This window comes from Heteronotia binoei, chromosome 21 (genome assembly GCF_032191835.1).
Source record: "Heteronotia binoei isolate CCM8104 ecotype False Entrance Well chromosome 21, APGP_CSIRO_Hbin_v1, whole genome shotgun sequence".
NCBI classification, from domain to species: domain Eukaryota; kingdom Metazoa; phylum Chordata; class Lepidosauria; order Squamata; family Gekkonidae; genus Heteronotia; species Heteronotia binoei.
In genome coordinates, this window is record NC_083243.1 from 123,507,457 (window position 1) to 123,527,046 (window position 19,590).

The following is a 19,590-nucleotide window of genomic DNA, read 5'->3' on the forward strand; positions in this document are numbered from 1 at the left end:
ACCACCTCTGTCCTGCCGCCTCGAGACTCTGGCAGACAGTCCATACTGTTTGTCACCATCACAGTGGACAACTCTGATCCGTTACTCGGTAGAAAAATAGAAGCCAACCCTTCATGTCTTTGAGATGAGTCCTCCCGAACCAGAGACATTCCATCTCCTGTCGGCTTTCCCCCAAGATTTAGTTTAAAAACTGCTCTGCCACCTTTTTGATTTTAAGCGCCAGCAGCCTGGTTCCATCCGGAGACAAGTGGAGACCGTCTCTTTTGTACAGCTCCCGCTTGTTCCAGAAAGCATCCCAGTGCCTAACAAACTTAAACCCTTCCTCCTTACACCATCGTCTCATCCACGCATTGAGACTTCTAATTTGCGCCTGTCTCTCCTGCCCTGCACGTGGAACAGGTAGCACTTCCGAGAAGGCCACCTTGGAGGTCCTGGCCTTAAGTCTCCCACCTAGCAGCCTAAATTCCTCCTCCAGGACCTCACGACTGCATTTCCCCACATCGTTGGTGCCAACATGCACCACGACCACAGGCTCCTCCCCAGCACTGTCTATCAGCCTATCTACTACACGTGTAATGTCCGCTACCTTCGCACCAGGCAGGCAAGTCACCATACGGTCAATACGCAGTTTTGCCACCCAGCTATCTACTTGCCTAAGGATCGAATCACCAACTACCAAGACCCCCCTTCTCCCCCTGCCCAGGGATGGTTCCTTGGCGCGAAAGGATACCTGCTCACCAACCGAAGAAGAGGTCCCTTCTGAGGGCGCATTCCCCTTGTCCTCAGCAAGGTGCCCTGTTCCCTCTCGACCCTCACGCTCTCTGGCAGCAACGGGGCTGCCACATTCAGAGTGGGGCTCATCTAATACGCCCCCGAGAGTCTTCCCCAATTGCCTAACTGACTGTCTCTGCTTCTCCAGGGCAGTCACCTCGGCCTCAAGGGCACGAACCCGTTCCCTGAGGACCAGGAGCTCCTTGCATCGAGCACACACCCAAGACTTTTGTCCTGTGGGCAGATAGTCATACATGTGACACTCAGTGCAAAACACTGGAAAGCCCCCACCCCCCTGCTGGCATTCTACCTTCATTATATATATATATATATATATATATATATATATATATATATATATATATATATATATATATATATATATATATATATATATATATATATATATATATATATTAAATATACAGTCCTCTTTAAATGCTGTTGTTTACGTGGCTCCCCCTCTGGAAGGTCAACTTACCTTATTGGGAGAACAAGGAAATCAGGGATCTGGGTTCCTGGTCCTTCGGAAGCCCCCAGGCAAAGAGCCACAGGCCAAGAGCCCTTTAGCTCTCGCCCTTCGGCTCGTGCCAAAGGCTCGCGCCTTTGGCAAGGCGCAGCTTAAAATGCAAAGAGGGTGGAGTAGACCACTCCTAAGCAATCATCAACAATTACTCTCAATCAATCAATCAATCAATCAATCAATCACTTTCACCTTTAGCCCACTCACCCAAACATACAGCAGTTCCCCAGCTATCACAACTCAGCCTTTTCAGCAGTCACCCAAGCCTCAGAATGAAGTCTTTCAAAACACAGAAATTCTTAGCAACTTCTCCAGCTGTCTCAGCCTTTCAGAGCTGCTCTGCTCTGTTCTGCTCCTCTCAGGCCTCTCTGAGATGTGCTCAGCCTTTGGCAAGGCGCAGCTTAAAATGCAAAGAGGGTGGAGTAGACCACTCCTAAGCAATCATCAACAATTACTCTCAATCAATCAATCAATCACTTTCACCTTTAGCCCACTCACCCAAACATACAGCAGTTCCCCAGCTATCACAACTCAGCCTTTTCAGCAGTCACCCAAGCCTCAGAATGAAGTCTTTCAAAACACAGAAATTCTTAGCAACTTCTCCAGCTGTCTCAGCCTTTCAGAGCTGCTCTGCTCTGTTCTGCTCCTCTCAGGCCTCTCTAATAAAAATAATATAAAATCATTAAAAACAGGGAGGTTCTGACTGACTGGACTTGATTGGTGTCCAGCTTCCTAAACTGGGCTACATACAACAGTAGATGGTATTTCAGTATTATCAGCAGTGAAAGCAGTATTGGGGGGAGGGCTACAGTCTTCCAGGTTGCTTGGTTGCCTCAACCAACAGCCTGGTGGAACAGCAATATATCCCTCAGGGCCCTACACATTTAAAAGATGAGATGTGCATTTATATATGTGTTATTAAAACTTTAGGCTGCAAGAGATAAAATAGGAAAGTAATTACAATGAATAAAATTAACATATTAATGGCCATTTCTTTAAAAAAACTGTAAGAGATTAATACAGAATGGGTCATAAAGAAGGGGTTTATTTTTGTTCTTCCCATATGACTCAGAAACAAGTTCTACAGAGTTGTACTGAGTTCAGTGGGATTATTCCCTGGAAAGTGTGCTCAGGATCACTGCCAAACTGCAATGCTTTACACATGTAGCTGTGAATAAACTCAGTAAACTCAGTGGCGCTTATTTCTGAGTCAATATACATAGTGCTATAGTGCCTGCATTCTACAGAAGTGTCTGTATATTAATATAGAGAACATATGTAGTAAAACTATCCACCTTTATTGTGTATCTTGATACTTGCATATGAGATTAAAGGTTCTGGAGTGGATAGCCTAGGAATAAAATACAAGGAAATGAACCACTCATGCTTTGTTATATATTTCATTGTTCAGGAAATATAACCTACTGTATATGTTAAAAGTAAATACTGAATTCAGGCCAGGATTGTTAATCTCTGGAGGAAAAAAATTACAGGAAACTTGTGAGGAAAAGCTGTCAGACATAGGGATATGCAGTCTGTCACACATTCTGGCTCTCTGTCTCTAGAGATTGAGATATTGTTTATATAGAAAGAGGCTGGATGGGATGTATTAATAATAAGAGAGAGAGAAGTGGAAGCTCATCTCAGTGGAGCATCCTCCATGGACCAAATGACCTTTTCCTGTGCAGCTGCCTTAAGTCATTTGTCTGATTTTTCAGACAAAATCAATCCTATTTCCAGTTCAAGATTTCTAACTGCTTGTGTGAATAAACAGATGCATGGAAGACATGCACTGGAACTGTGCTTGCAATGTAGACCTCCTTCCTGCTTCAACAAGTATAATTCTTAACAAATACATGACAAACCACACTTCTGGCTCAAAGTAATGGTGACATTTACCTTTTTCTCACACAGCTTACCTCGCAGTCACAATCCTGTTCCCTCCGCAGCGTCTGTCAGATTTCCCACCATCTGCGCTGGAGTTACAGGAAGTGCCACGGCTTTTGCGTAGCAAACGTAAACTGGGTCTTAGCGGTTTACGTTTACTACGCAAAAGCTGCGGCACTTCCTGTAACTTCAGCGCAGATGGTGGGAAATCCGACCAGACTCTGCGGAGGGAACAGGACTGTGACTGCGAGGTAAGCTGTGTGCGAAAACGGTCATTGATGACTGCCCTCCAAACACTCTTTCCTGTTAAAGCCAACAAGACATCCTTATTTAATTTACCCTTAAAAGTAGCCTGAGAAAACAGATGACTTGTTCAAGGTCAAGGAGGAATTTCTTGGCTAAGTTTAGTTATTCAGCACTGACACTGTGCACATTAGTTTTTGGAGCTGATTTTCATATTAGTTATATTTGCTCACTTTAAGGGTGGTGACTTCCATGGTTAAATTGGACATCACAGACTGAGTAACAGATAGAGCTTTTGTCTTTTAATTGTGTCATATTTAAAGTTCAGTATAAATAAAGATGTGTGGTACTTAACATCAATTGTGTATACTGGCTGCTGAGTGGTCATCTATTGTTATGATGGTGAATGGCTAAGGGTCAAAGGTAGTTAATTGATGCTTTATCATTGGGAGCTAATGGTTAAGAGATTTTTTTCCTGAATATATTCATCCACCTATCTATCTAATTTTTATCCTGCCCCTCCCCCATGGAAATCAAGGCACTATATATAGTTTCTCCATTATTCCATTTTGCAATAATCCTGTCAGATGGGTAGACTGAAGTGACTGGCCAAAGTCACACTATAACAAATCTTGGGGAGCAGAAGGAACTTCCTGTGCCTGAAATCTGGGAGACAGATGGAACCAGATGTATATGAGTTGGTATACAATATAGGCATAAATATAAGAAAGACAGATATGCCACAATCAGATGGATTGACTCAATAAAGAAGGCAACAGCCTCTAGTTTGCAAGATCTAAGCAAGGCTGTTATCAACAGGATGTTTGGGAGGTCATTAATTCATAGGGTCACCATGGGTTGGAAGCAAATCGACAGGACTTAACATAAAAATTAAAGAATTACATATCTGTCACCTTTCTGTTCTCTTACAGGGTGTTTGGTGCAGCTATACTCCTGACTTCCACTCTCAACATGCTAATACCATCTGCAGCGCGAGTACATTTTGGATGTGTTATCTTCGTTAGAATCTTACAAGGTCTTGTTGAGGTATGGAAAAAATAGAAATTGAATTTTGTATTGCCACTGCTAAATTGAATAGGAGGAAGGGCTGCTACCCATGACCTCTCTTTCATTTTGGTGCTGCTTTTCTCTTCTAAGAATCACCATGAGGAACAGTGTAGTGGTTGCACTGGAACACATGTGTGGAAATGCATCCTGAGGCTACTAAAGGATTGGTCAGATTACATGATTTATGTATTTATTTGGTAGAATTTTTTATGCTGCCTTCCATCAAAAAGCCAAGTTACTGTAACTTACAATAAAACACAACTGCAGTAAAAGGGTAATTATTACATCCCCACACCACTAGAACTGCAAGTTTTTTTGAAGTTAACTAACTTTGAATAAGTAAAGAGGAGAGTGTGGAAAATCCCTTTATTTACCACCAGGAGCCCTGGAATATGGAAACCTCTTCACCTGATACCTAAAATGCAAAGGCAGCACAGATGCCAGGATGGAGTCCCACAAACAATTCACAGGATTGCCAAGAGGGGGAGATTATGTAGAGAAAATCCTTGGAGTCCTGATGATTCCAGAGGTCCATGGAGCTGAGTAAAATATGTAATCCCTTGCTGGGTTTGGTCTGAGTAGCTTTGAGGAGATTGTAGTCTGAAGGACTACTGTGGCTATCATCAGTTCTACAGAAGGGGCCTGTTCACTAGAACAGATCTGAGGAGAGAATTTCCCCCCCCCCTTTATCCAAGGCAAGTATAAGCAAAGTGAGAAAATGGGAATTCTCTTCAACAAGCACATATTATCTTATCAAAAAATTATGAACCCCTCTTTTCTAGTTTGTTTGTCATATGTTTTAAGAATGATTTTGACCTCCTTGGCAAGTCCTGTTAGTTTCATAATACCAGTTACAAATAATATAAAATGATATGACCAGGAAGTGTGTATAAACTAAGCAACCTATTCCACAGGGCGTAACTTACCCAGCCTGCCATGGAATATGGAGCAAGTGGGCACCTCCTCTAGAGAGAAGTAGACTAGCAACTACTTCTTTCTGCGGTAAGTAACATCCTAAATTCTTGCTATCATTTGACCGTATTCTCATCTGAAGTTAACTAGATTTTTCTTTCTTTCTTTGATTTATTCACAATAAATACTGGTTTTCAGTAGAATTCACTTTTACATAAGAATGCTTAGTATAGCAATCTCACACTTCTGAAATTATTAAGAAAACTGGGAACTTGTATAGGATCACAATGTTAAATACTTAAAACTGTGATAGTAAATAAATGATCTGAGCATGGTGTGCAACATTTAGAGGACCACATCACCTTACCTACCTACATTCCAGACTGACAAAAAAAGCCAAATGGATTAAGAATGTGAATTGAGAGCCAGTTTGGTGTAGTGGTTAAGTGTGCGAACTCTTATCTGGGAGAACCGGGTTTGATTCCCCGCTCCTCCACTTGCACCTGCTGGAATGGCCTTGGGTCAGCCATAGTTCTGGCAGAGGTTGTCCTTGAAAGGGCAGCTGCTGTGAGAGCCCTCTCCAGCCCCACCCACCTCACAGGGTGTCTGTTGTGGGGGAGAAAGGTAAAGGAGATTGGGAGCCGCTCTGAGACTCTTCGGAGTGGAGGGCGGGATATAAATCCAATATCTTCTTCATCTTCTTCTCTGATGTATTTCCTACCAAAGTGTATGATAGAGTTGTATGAAGAAATCACACAATAGTATCAGTCAATTAACATTTGTAAAATTATCCATATAATCTACATTCAGATATTTTGTCCAGAAAATATCAATGAATAGTTTTCTTCAAAAGTCTGCAAAATCCGAAGTACCTTTATGTTTTGAAACTAGGCAATTTATTCAACAGGGCTTAATTTATTCAGTTTGCACACACACTATACATGTGATTTTTTATAAATATTTATTTCAGCCTTGTTACCCCCCCCCCCCCCCCATAAGCATTTCCATTTTGTAAATGTCTGCCTTCTTTTCCAGGTTCCTATGCAGGTGCAGTTATTGCAATGCCTTTGGCTGGGATATTAGTGCAATATACTGGATGGTCGTCTGTGTTCTATGTGTATGGTATGATATGCCTTATCTGCCTCATTTCTTGTCTGTATAGCTATAGACTGACTGGATTTTTAAATACTATTATATTATTAATAAAATGCCATGTATTGTTGTTAGACTTTATGATACATCGGAAGATTAGATCAAAAGCATAGCATGAGGCCAGTGTGTGTGGAAAATAGGTGAATAGGGTGGATAGACCTGGCTTCAAGTCAGCCATGAAGCTCACTGGGAACTTGGGGTCAGTTTGTTGTTTTTTTCACAGCCTAACCTGTTTCATAGAGTTGGGAGACCAGGTTGTAAGATGACGGAAACTATGTATAACTATATACTTCTAAGCAGGCCTTGGATTCAGCAGGAGCTCACAGGAGTGCAGCTGCTGAACCTTTCTGAGGGTTCCTCCTCCTCCTCCCCACCTTGTCCATTGAATAGTAGGTACAGCTGCATAACAGTCCCTGGATGAGCTCCACCACCTATTTTTCTACAAAGCGACCCCTGCTTCTAAGCTTCTTGGAGGGTGGGAGATTAAAAATAAGCATGGCAATTGATCATTAAGTCATGGAGTAGGTGATGGAACTCTGCTTACCTGCTGCCATAAGGGAGTCGTTTAAAATCCCAACCCAGAAAATTCCAGCACATTACTCAGAGAGCATGGTAGCTACTCCCTGATCTCTGACAAGTTTAGCATAAAAACTGAACTGGATATCTTTAGATCAAATTTCAGCAAGCTCACGAGTTTACCACATAGCCACAAGACTCCACCAATCTGCAGAATGAAATGGAAGTATTCTATTTAATAATGCTGTTGTAAGGCAAGGCTCCATGGATGACTATTTCAGAAGTCTAAAGGAAAGGCAAGGAAAAGGAAAAGGTCTAAAGGAAAGGCAAGGAAAAGGAAAAGGTCTAAAGGAAAGACAAGTCTAAAGACAAGGGAAAAAAGTAAAAGGTGAAGGAAATAGAACCAGAAGCCCAAATGCAGTGTTCCCATGACTTGCATGCAGAGAAAAAGAGAACTGTACTAATAACCAAGAAATACAAGAGAATAACAAAAAGGGAAGAGCAAGAGATCTGTTCCACAAGATCCAAGAAATCAAAGGGGAATTCAAAGCACAGTTTGGCATGCTGAAAGATCAGCACAGAAATACACAAACTGAACAGGACAAAATAAAGAAAAGTTGGAAACAATATACTGAAGAACTATACAAAAGAGATAAAAGGATAACAGATTCCTTCAAAGAAGAAACTTCTGAAGAAGAAACATACAGTTTTAGAAAGTGAAGTAAAAGCTGTACTGAGAGCAATTGTGTGAAACAAATCACTGGGAGTAGACAGAATATCAATCGAGCTATTCCAAGCCACAGAACAAAAGTCACCAAAATCTTAAGAACATGCCAACAAATATGGAAAACAAAACAATGGCACACAGACTGGAAATGTTCAGTCTTAATTCTAGTTCTGAAAAAGGAGACTTCAAAGACTGCAGCAGCTGGCAGACCATTACATTATTTTCTCACACAAGTAAAGTGATGTTCAAAAGCTTATGACAAAGACTGTTACCATAAAGACAAGTGCCTAATGTTCATGTTGGATTCAGAAAAGGAAGAGGTACTAGAGGTTATATTGCAAATTTATGCTGGTTACCGAAGCCTACAATAGAATTTCAGAAGAAAACCAGCTTATGTTTCACAGGTTACAGCAAAGTTTTTGACTGTGTGGATCATGAAAAACTATGGTTGGTTTTAAAAAGAAATGGGTGTGCCACAACACTTGATTGTTTTAATGAGCAACCTATACTCCAGGAAAGAGACTACTGTTAAGACAGAATATGGAGAAACAGAATGGTTTCCAGTTGACAAAAGTGTCAGACAAGGATGCATTTTATTTTCCTGTCACTTCTATCTATATGCAGAACATATAAGGAAAAATGGGATCGATTTAGTTGAAGACAGGATGAAAATTGGTGGAAGGAACATTATATGCAGATGACATCACATTACTGGCGGAAAATAGTGAAGACTTGAAACTACTATTGATGAAACTTAAAGCCAAAAGTACCAAAGCAGGATTACAGTGAATATCAAGAAGACATAATGACTACTGGGGATTTACATAACTTTAGGGGTAACAAGAAATTGAAATTTTTCCATTCCTTGGCTCCATCATTGTTACGTATTAGGTTAAGAGCAGACATAGGAAAAGACATAGGAGTAAACACAGAAAAATCTGTATAAGCATAAAAAATTAATACGCCAAAATTGGGTATAAATAGGACATCGCTGTTGCAAAGACCAGGTGGTGATGTCAGGTCAAAGGATTCCAGTGCTCATGGGATGGGGAAAGTGTAGCAGTGAGAATAGGCAAGGGTTAAAGGGAAGGAAATTGAGATATGGAAAGGCTCGCCCTCTTTCCGGCCTATGTCCCATCTCTAGGGTAGCAGGTAATAGGGCTCAGGGAAATTACTCACCTCTGTCCTTGGTGTTGTGCAATGCCAGAGCCACATAATAAGACCACAATCCTTCAGGACTTTCTGCATGAGCAGACTATGGACCTGGCTTGTGTGACTGAGATCTGGGTGTGAGATGGAGAGAAAGTAGCCATGTCTCAAGTGGCTCATCCTGGGTACTCAGTCCTTCACCAGTCTTGGACTAGCGGGTGGGGGGAGGGGTGGCACTATTCATAAGGGAGACTTACTCCTGGGCACTTCTGACTCCAGTGATCACCAGCATTTAGTGTGTTGGCCTGGTATGGAATGTAGGGAAGAGATTGGCTATCTGGCTGGTGTACCAACCGCCTAACACACTGGCCAGTGCCTTACCCGTGGCTTCTAGTCCTAGGTGACTTCAACATCTATGCCGATGATGCAAACTCCATACAGGTGATGGACCTGGTGTCTTCCATGGTGGCACTGGGGCTCTCCCAATACTTAACAACTACCACCCACCAGGCCGGCACATGCTGGATTTGATCTTTGCAGCAGGAGTTTTAGTGGACCAGTTTACTGCTGAGGCAGTGCCATGGTCAGACCACTTTGGCCTGAGGGCCCATGTGGATGCTTCACTACAACCCTGTATAAATGGCAAGCGTATTTGCTCGCCTGTGAAGCCAGCTGGACCCTATGTGGCTTCAGATAGTTTTGTGGAATCCCTGGCCCTCTAGCGAATCACTAGATGTATTAGCAGAGATGTGGCACCAAAAACTCTATGTAGCCATTGACAAGATTGCTCCCCAGTGCCCTCTTCACTGCTGCTCACGGCTTGCACCATGGTATACCCCAGAGTTGCGACTGAGAAAAAGGCAACTTAGATGGCTAGAGAGGCGATAGCAATGTACTCGGGATGAGGCAATAAGAACATCTTATAGGCTGCTTATGAAGACCTATGATGTAGCAGTCAAGGCATCAAATGAGGCGTACTTTGTGGCTCAGATTGCATCTGCGAATTCTTGCCTAGCCCAATTGTTTAGTACAAATTCGGACCCTTACTAACTTGCCACAGGGCAAACCAAATGCTAGGGAATTGGAGATTGGCTGTGAGGCTTTTTAGACTTTCTTTTTGCAGATAAGGTCTGTTGCTCCACCACAACCTCCCTGCCAACTTTGATACAGTAAGGGAGCTTGAGGCTCCAAGCAGGTCTTCTGATTTGACTCTAGATCAATTCACTCCACTTGGCCTTGAGGAAGTTGACAGAGTCCTCTGTGCTGTACATCCCACTACCTGCAATTTGGACCCATGGCTGATACATGATTGCTGGACAGAGCTGCAGGTACCATTGCAGGAGATTATCAACAGGTCCTATATTGAAGGGACCTTTCCCACACCTCTTAAAAAAGCAATGGTTTATCCTCTCCTTAAAAAGTCATCTTTGGACCTGGCCAAATTGGTGAACTATCAGCCAGTGTTGAACTTACCCTTTGAGAGGGCAATGGCAGTACATCTACAGGGGTTTCTGGAGGACACTTCCATATTAGATCCATTTCAGTCCAGCTTCCACCCAGGTCATGGGATGGAGATGGTACTGGTTGCCCTCATGGATGATCTCCAGAGGCATCTGAATCAAGGTTGTTCGGCGGTGCTGTTGTTGTTAGATCTGTTGGTTGCATTTGATACAGTCGACCACCAGCTACTGACCTGCCGCCTTGCTGACATGGGGATTCAGGGGTCTGCCCTTCAATGGCTTACCTCTTTTCTCCAAAGTCAGGGACAAAGGGTGGCAATAGGGGGGGAATCATCCCAAAGGCACCCACTAATACCTGGTGTGCCTCAAGGGGCAATTCTCTGCCCAATGCTATTCAACATCTATATGTGCCCCCCTTGCTCAGATTGTCTGGAGATATGGGCTAGGATGCCATCGATATGCAGATGACACCCAGCTCTATCTATTGATGGGTGGCTGGTCTGGCTGTGCCCTGGAAAATCTAGACCTGGCATTGTAAGCCGTGGTGAATCCTACAAAGATGGAGATCCTGCACTTAAGTCGCGGTGGCCTAGGAAGAGATTTCCCTGCCAGCCTTTGATTGGGCACCTTTAGCACCAGTGTCCCAGGTCAAGAGCTTGGGGGTGCTCCTGGAGCTTTCATTGACAATGGAGACCCAGGTAGCAGCCACTGCCAAATTGGCATTTTACCATCTTTGGCGGATACGGCAGTCAGATCCATTCCTGGATCACAGCAACTTGGCAGCAGTGATCCATTTGATGGTCACCTCAAGAATAGATTACTGTAACACCTTCTACATGGGGCTGTCCTTGACTCAAATTTAGAAGCTGCAACTGGTGCAGAATGCAGCAGGCAGGTTGCTATTGGAGCTGTCTGTATGGGTGCACATTCAACCTGTGCTGCAAATGCTGCACTGGTTGCATGTGGCATTCTGGATTTGCTTCAAGGTGCTGGCTTTAACCTTTAAAACCCTGTATGGTCTGGGGCCTGCTTACTTTGAGAACACCTTTCCTCATATGCAGCCTAGTGGGTACTATGCTCAGGTCTCAAAATCTCTTAGTGATCCCTGGATCAAAAAAAGCCTGGTTGGTTACCACCAGGGCCAGGGCTTTTTCTGTGGCAGCTCCCATATGGTGGAATGCCCTCCCAGAAAAAAAATCAGAGCCCTTTGGGACCGAATATAACAACAGCAATGGTGATAAACGAATCTTGGACGACTAGCTTGTAGTTCTGTATATTGTTGTTTTATTATATTGTTTTGTTTTTAAGCTGTATTGTTGATTTTAAAATGTTGTTAGCCACCCTGAGCCCATAATGGGAGGGCAGAATACAAATCTAATGAAAATAAATAAATAAATAAATAAATAAATAAATAAATAAATAAATAAATAAATAAATAAATAAATAAATAAATAAATAAATGATCAACCAAAAGAGAGACCGCAACCAAGAAATCAGAAGAATGAGACTGGGAGGGGTAGCCATGAAGAAGGTAGAAGAGAACCTTACATGTAAGAATGTGTTGCTGATGACCAAGATCATATTAATTCATGCCATAACATTTCCCATTATGATGTATGGGTGTGAAAGTTGGATAATGAAAGGAAAACTGACAGGGAGAATGTGTTGGAGGAGAGCTCTACAGATATAGTAGAACCCTAAAACGACAGATAAATGGATTCCAATCAAATCAAGCATGAACTCTCCCTAGAAGCTAAAATGGCTGCACTGAGGCTCTTTTACCTTGAGACTAGACAAGAGTCACTGGAAAACACAATAATGCTAGGAAAAGTTGAAGGTAGCAGGAAAAGAGGAACATGAGATGCCATGGTCCCCAGTTTGCAAGACCTGAGCAAGGGTGTTAGCATCATTACATTTTGGAGGCCATTAATTCAAAAGATCACCCTGAATCGGAATCAATGTGATGGCACACATGCAAGGCCTGAGGCTCTAATAATACTACCTAATGCCTTAGATCCTAATTAGCTTTTCTACATATTAAAGGCACTTTCATCAATGAAAGAGGAGAGCCATTTTCACTGATTCTTCCTTTCCAGTGCAGACCTTAATGTCACCTCCATCCTATTCCAAGAACTCTACCAGTGCCTGGGGGCAGGATTTGGGGGGAAGGGTAAGGCAAACTGCAACAGGAGGAGGAGGTCAGAAAGTTCACTTCTGCAAATGCTGTTATGTTCCCTGAGGCCATTAATTATTAATACAAATATATTTCTTTATTTATTACAGTCTTATGTCTTGTATCTTTAATTATTGCCAAACTCCCTTACACCATAGACTCAAAAATCTAATGAATAAGAATAGTAATAATAATAATATCATCATAGCTATTGATTTGAAAGACTAAAATCTTCAAGGACATTATCCATTAGAATACAGTAGCAGAAAAGGTCAAATTATCAGCTGAAAGGGAGGGTTTCCATATGACCTAAAGGTAATGAGTAGCCAGATTTCCTGAGATGAAATACTCCCTAGGCTGGTGCTTAGATACCTAATGCTTTAAAAGTAAAAACTAGCATACTGAATTGGTCTCTGATGCTATATGCCAGGGGTGTCCAACGGTAGCTCTCTAAATGTTTTTTGTTTACAACTCCCATCAGCCCCAGCCAGCATGGCTGATGGCTGGGGCTGATGGGAGTTGTAGGCAAAAAACATCTGGAGAGCTACCGTTGGCCACCCCTGCTGCATGCTAAAGCTGCATAATCTTCGGGGACAACCCACATAGACTTCATTTCAGCAGTCAAGACTGAATGTTGCAAGAACACAAATGACAGTCATGATATTCCATGTCATCAGATAAATTCATAGTTCCTCACAGTTTATAGAATGTTCCTTTATTATTTCATTTGTTCATTCAAAATTTCAATCAGATATGAGATCTGCTTCCCTGAGGTAAGCAAATACCATCAATATATAATTGGTCATTTGTGTCTGTGGAAATGTAATCTCTATACATCTGTGGATATAGAAGAATGTCGTTTGAAGAGACCTTCAGGGCCACATAGTAGGGCTCAATGGTGGCTCCTATAACTTCTGATTTAAAAAAAATAGTGAGGGGTGGAAGCTCTAAGAGGATTTTGAAAAGAAATAACATCACAAATAGGTTTAGAGCAGAGGAAAAATAAATCAAAGGAAGAATTATAATGATTTCTGAAATAACAGATTTGTATCAATGAGGCTTCAATGAGGACCATGACTCAGTCACATTGCACTTATCTCAGTGTAAAACAACAGCAGCTGAAGTCAGTGAACTAGATCCTTACTTAGAACTAATGCACATAGCTAGATTGAAAATAATTTAATTACACTGCCTAGCACAGAAGAGGCTCTGCAAGTGGGGGATGTGGAAAGTGGAAAGCATACCTTTTGCAATCTCTTCTTATATTATTTCTGTGGAAATGATTTCGAACAGGCCAGTTTTTCTTCCAGAGTTCCTGTCCTTTTAACAGCCGTGAGCAGGCAGAAATGCAACAGCAGAATCATTGCCAGTCTCCAGGTAGAACCTGGAGATCTCCTGGAATTACAACTGATCTCCAGACTAAAGAGATCAGTTCCCTTGGGGAAAATGGCTGCTTTGGAGGGTGGACTTTATAGCAGTATCATCATCATCATCACATTGTATTTGTATCCCACCCTCCCCGCCGAAGCAGGCTCAGGGCGGCTAACAGCAAGAATTCAATACATACATTGTATAATATAACATTTTAACTACAACTAATTAAAATCCATTAAAATTCTAAAACCAATAAAATTAATATTACCCGGATGGCAAGTTTTATTTAGCAGTTCTACTCAGTGAAGGCCATTCGAAACAGGATGGTCTTGCAGGCCCTGCGGAACTGTTCAAAGTCCCGCAGGGCCCGCATCTCTTCTGGAAGCTGATTCCACAGCTGTGGAGCCATGACAGAGAAAGCCCGAGTACGGGTACTCTGGAGTTTTGCCTCTTATACCCATCTGAGGTTCCTCCCCTCCCCAAACCTCATCCTCAAATCTCCAGGAATTTCCTAATCTGAATTGACAACCCAATATTGTAATGGAAAAGCTGCACTTGAATGTAGGCCTCTTATGCAGCAATTAGAGACACAGATGACCTTATTTGGGGGAAAGCTAGAACTGTTTCCTAGAAATATTAAACTGGTGCCATCCGTGAGTAAATAAAATATGAGGGGATTTTAGACATGTATTTGTGAGATAGCTTTGAATGAATGGGAAGTAATGAAGCTTACTCAGTAATATCCGTAAAGGAAATATACCCACCGGTGAGCAACAAATGTTAGCCACATGACACTTCCCATGGGGAACAAGAGATGAAGAGCTAGGTGTATCTCCTCCCCTGTCCTCTTCCTCACATACACTGCCTGGATGTTACTTTCATTCCCATCTTTCTTAAATAACAAAGTGAAGATCAGATAGGAAGCAGGGTACTAAAGTTGGAGGGGATCCCAGAGTCCTTTGCAACATCACACAGGGCTCCAGAATGTATTCTCTGTAGGGTTACCAACATCAAGATTGGAGCTGTGGTAGTTCTGGAATTATAATTGATCCCCAGACTGCAGAGATGAGCTCCCCAGAAGGAAATAGGATCTGCAGAGGGTGGACTGTCAGGCATCACATCATTGCCAAGGTTCTTCTCTCCCCATCCCCAGGCAGAATCCCCACATCCCCAGGAGTTTCCTAAACTAGAGTCGGTGTGTGTGTGTGTGAAAGCAAAAAGTAATTTTTAATGCACTGTATTGCTTGCTTTCAACCTGGATGGTGTTGCTCCCCTCAATAAAGTAGGAGTGCACCCTGGAGTCCTTTCAGCTTAAGGTTCACATATGATTGCCAAGTAGGAAAATCACTAAAAATTTGCGGGTGCTAGCAAGAAAGGCAGGGATTATGGAAGGGAAGGGAGGGATTTCAGCATAGTATAACACCACAGAGTCCTCACTCCAAATCTGCCATTTTCTCCAGGGGAATTGATCTTGGTGGTCTGGAGATCAGTGGTAGTTTTGGAAGATCTATAGGCCTTAGCTGGAGGCTGGCAACCCTAGGTTTTCCACACTGCCACTGCAAATGCTGAAAGATTTGTGAAGGATGGCTGGGGAGAATGGAAATGTGAGAGGTTGTGATGTCACTTCTAGATGATACTGTAGATTGCCTCTCCTAGTCTGAATGGCTAGAGCATCATTATGTGGAGGCCATTTTCTCCTCTCACTCCTCAGTTCCTTTGGGGGTGCTAGCAGGAAAGGCAGGCTAGTAATTCTCTGCCCTGAGTCGGTAAATGGGTGATCTGTTTCAGCATGGCACTTCCTTGACTGATTGGATTGCACCTGAGACCTCTGAATGGCACAGAAAACTCCTCAGCTCACTTACACAAGTTCATGGCATCAGTCAGCCTTAGAGCACTTCAAGTGTTTGCCGTTGTATAGCAGATTTGTGACTGCCTTTGTCTGCCACTGCCCTTCTGCTCTGATGAGCAATAGTTTAACACAGCCAACACCACACTGTGATCTTAAACTATATACAAGATTTTATTTTACATATATACAAACTCTCCATCATAATGCTCCGCCAATCAATCATAGAATAGTAAGAGGGTAATATGTACAGCGTAGCTTCATTAATATACTTTTGCTCCTAATTACTGTACCAATGAGGAGACAGTGCTGAGTCATTCTGTACTCCTCACCTGATTACATCATTCTACTGGCTAGAACCAGTTCTCCTCTGATAGATCTTCCTGAGTCATCTGCCTGATAGTAACTGTCAGATCAGCAGTGCCTCATGCCTTACTGGCATTATTTCCTATGCCAACAGTGAGAGCTATGCACCCATTTTGACCCTACTAACTGCTCTGGAGTTCTCTGGAATGGCTATAATGACTCCAAGGTGCACCCCAGTTACATATGCCATGTCCCCTTATACCTGCCTGTTATGGAGGGATCCTGCAAGCAGTTAACAGGACTCCTTGAGGGGCCAGATTTGGTCTTGAACTGGCAGTTGCCATATACTGAAATAAAAATTAGGAAGTCATACTACTAGAAATTGGTTTGACATTTGTTTTGCCCAACAGGTGAACAATGAGTTGCTTTTTGGGGAGTGAAAGCTACGGCTTTGGCTATGTATAGAGTTCTCCCTTTTGCTCACAAATGGGTCTTTAGTTTCATCAATAGTCGAAGAAGAGGACATTTTTAGCATCCTATCACTATAAAAGCCAACAGTTGATTCCTTGTGAAATGTTTGTTACTTGTAGCAGTTGGGTGGTAATCAAAGTACGGTACTTTGTTGAAGAAGGGATGAGACTGAGGAATAATCATTACGTACTTCTAAAATTAAGGAGATATAATTATCTAAGCGTTTAAAATCAAATAGTGTATATTTGATTTAATGTTTAAAAGTCTAAGGAAAGAGGTCCACAAATGATCTTCATTGGACACACCAATGAATATGCTTCAAAATTTAGTTCCATTTAAAATTAAGTTAATACAATTAATGAAGGGCCTTCTTTAGGCACATCCCAGTTAATAATGGAATGTAAGCCAAGAATGGTTATTTTGTATTTACCAACACTGCTTATTTCACAAGTTTTTTTTTACCGATGGAAGTGCCAACACATTGCATCAGAGGTGTGACTGAGATGAGATTTTTAGCGTACCTGTGTTTATCTTGATATGGAGAGAGGAGCCTTCAGATTAGCCCAGAAGTATGTGGCACTGTCAGACAGAGAGTCATATCTCTGCTATAGTGGAGAAATTTTTTAGTACAGCAAGACCTTGAAGGGTTACAGCAAGGAGGTATTTCAGTTTGGTAGAAATACAAGTAGGTAACTTTATTCTAGCAGAATAAAGATAGCAAAGTGCTTTGATGGGTTGCCTCCCAAGTCAGCATTCACATATGCACAAAACAGGCATGCATACATCTGCAGTCAAAAAGAGATTGTATAAAATTCTTGGTTTACAAAGTATGAGCTTCATTGATAGTGGGAGTACAATGATGGTCTCTGCAATTTTGCCAGTAAAGCAACCTTTTCCTAAACTATGGTGAACATACAGATTGCAACAGATATGTGTCCACCTCCATTTGGAGCTGCTAGTTTATGCAAACATTCCAGTGACTTTTCATATTAAAACAAGGAGAGATCTTTATTATGGTCCAAACCTTATCAGTACTCACATCCAGCACAGAAATATCAGAGCAGTGACTGGATAAGGAAAGTGCTATACAATACTAAATACCAAACGAGTATATATTTTGCTCTTGCGTGATCTAGTTCAGAGTTTGATTTTAATTTTTTTTCTTTCTTTATATATTCAACAGGAAGTTTTGGCATGGTTTGGTATATGTTTTGGCTTTTGGTATCATACGAGAGCCCTGCAAAGCATCCCACTATTACAGATGAAGAACGCAGATACATAGAAGAGAGTATTGGAGAGAGTGCCAATCTTTTAGGAGCAATGGAAGTAAGGATTTTGTCTCTGGTGGTCAGTGTAGAAACAATCATATTGTAGCTTGGCCAGAAGTTGAACTGTGAAATTAATGTTGGTCCACTGTAAGAAGAAGCAAACTGGGGCTACATTTTCACTTTGAAGAAAGAAAAAGAAGTTTAAAGTGTTTTGACACACAAAATAGAATTACACCTTTCAAAGTCCTTTGAAATCATTGGGCTTAGAGAGATGTAATTCTGCTTAATAATGCACTTTCTGTAAACAATCACAAAGTAATAGCCAATGAAGTAATGCCAGCTGATTAAAAATGCAGTCTAGTTTTTGATATGAATCTTGTTTTATGATTATAACTTGAAAAAATGAAATAAAAATGAAGTTTTGTAAAATGTTTTCTGTATGCGCCATAAGCATTAGTGCACTGTTTTATGTTTTTTCTGATCTTCTGAATGTTTGTGTATTTTTCTCCTTGTTCCATGGGGAAAACTTCACAAGTGTACAAAAGTCTTTCAGCCATGGTGACAAATGTGAGCAACAAAGCTTTGCATGCTATGCTGAAAAAAAAAAGTTCAAAAGTGCACAAAAGCTAATGAACTGCTGATTTTGTTTCAGAAATTCAAGACTCCATGGAGAAAATTTTTTACTTCTATGCCTGTCTATGCAATAATTGTTGCAAACTTCTGCAGAAGTTGGACCTTCTACCTGCTGCTTATTAGTCAACCTGCTTACTTTGAAGAGGTGTTTGGCTTTGAAATTAGCAAGGTATTTATATTATTGAATCGAAAATTTGTGGGAGGCATGAATACAAAACCACTGGTTTTTCAAAAATTTGTTTCTAACTTCAGCTAACTTTGTAAGCTCTATGCTTCAAATGGGAATTACCAATTAAGTAGAGGAAATATGGAAGGAAAGCAGAAGGGACAACAACAGCAGTAATCAGCAGAGGGATGGAGCATGGGGATGCCATTCCTGTCCATTTCCACACCAGTTTCTGCTGCTCCTACAGCAGGTCCTGCCTTCTCCCACCTCCCTGTGGAAGCAGTCAAACTTACAATAATGACTTCAAGTAATGATTTTCACATTCACATAGCTTGTGTTATATTGAGAGGTTACAGCAAAGAAAGCCACAGAAAGGTATTATCAAAATATTGATCTCCAGCACTGTTGTAGCACTGTTTCAAAACCTGCATTCCAAACCAAGAGGAATTCTCCACTGAGTACAGAGCTGAGAGCCACTTTCATTATCCACATTGCATGAATATTTTTTCAGCCTGTATGGCTGTCCACTTTTTTCCCCATTTGTTTTAATGGGTTTAAGACTGCAGAAACTCTGCACACTGTTTGCTCCCCCTTCCTGAAATGATAGAATGTTTCAAGCAGATTTTGCAAGGTTTGATTTTGGGGGGGAAGGGGAGGAGAAAAGGACAATTGAGTAATACTGGCCAGAGAAGTTAGGGGACAAAGGGGATGAAATTCTGGAGTCTCTAGTTATTCTGGGGGCCTCTTGGGCAGGCCATGTGATTTGTTTTCATAATGTTTGGGTTGGATTTCAGTAAGAAGGAGGGGCCCAAAGGATACCTTTGTCTGGGCTGGGGACCCAAGATTGCTTTCTGCAATCTTGATCCTAAAGTAACATCAATCTAGGCTCTGCCTGGAGTTTATGCTAGGCCTTTCTCCTCAACTGGACCAACACCCTGTGCAGCT

The 19,590-nt window shown here is 41.7% G+C and overlaps 1 protein-coding gene across 1 annotated transcript in view; it reads left to right on the top strand.

The window, feature by feature from the left end:
- Nucleotides 1-19,590, top strand: part of SLC17A6 (solute carrier family 17 member 6) — an 86,852-nt gene that overhangs the window by 59,674 nt on the left and 7,588 nt on the right. The window contains exons 4-8 of the mRNA XM_060262071.1: nt 4,357-4,471; nt 5,407-5,494; nt 6,440-6,526; nt 17,762-17,904; nt 18,499-18,648. Of these exons, the coding sequence (XP_060118054.1) occupies nt 4,357-4,471; nt 5,407-5,494; nt 6,440-6,526; nt 17,762-17,904; nt 18,499-18,648 (583 nt within the window). The remainder of the gene's footprint in view (nt 1-4,356; nt 4,472-5,406; nt 5,495-6,439; nt 6,527-17,761; nt 17,905-18,498; nt 18,649-19,590) is intronic.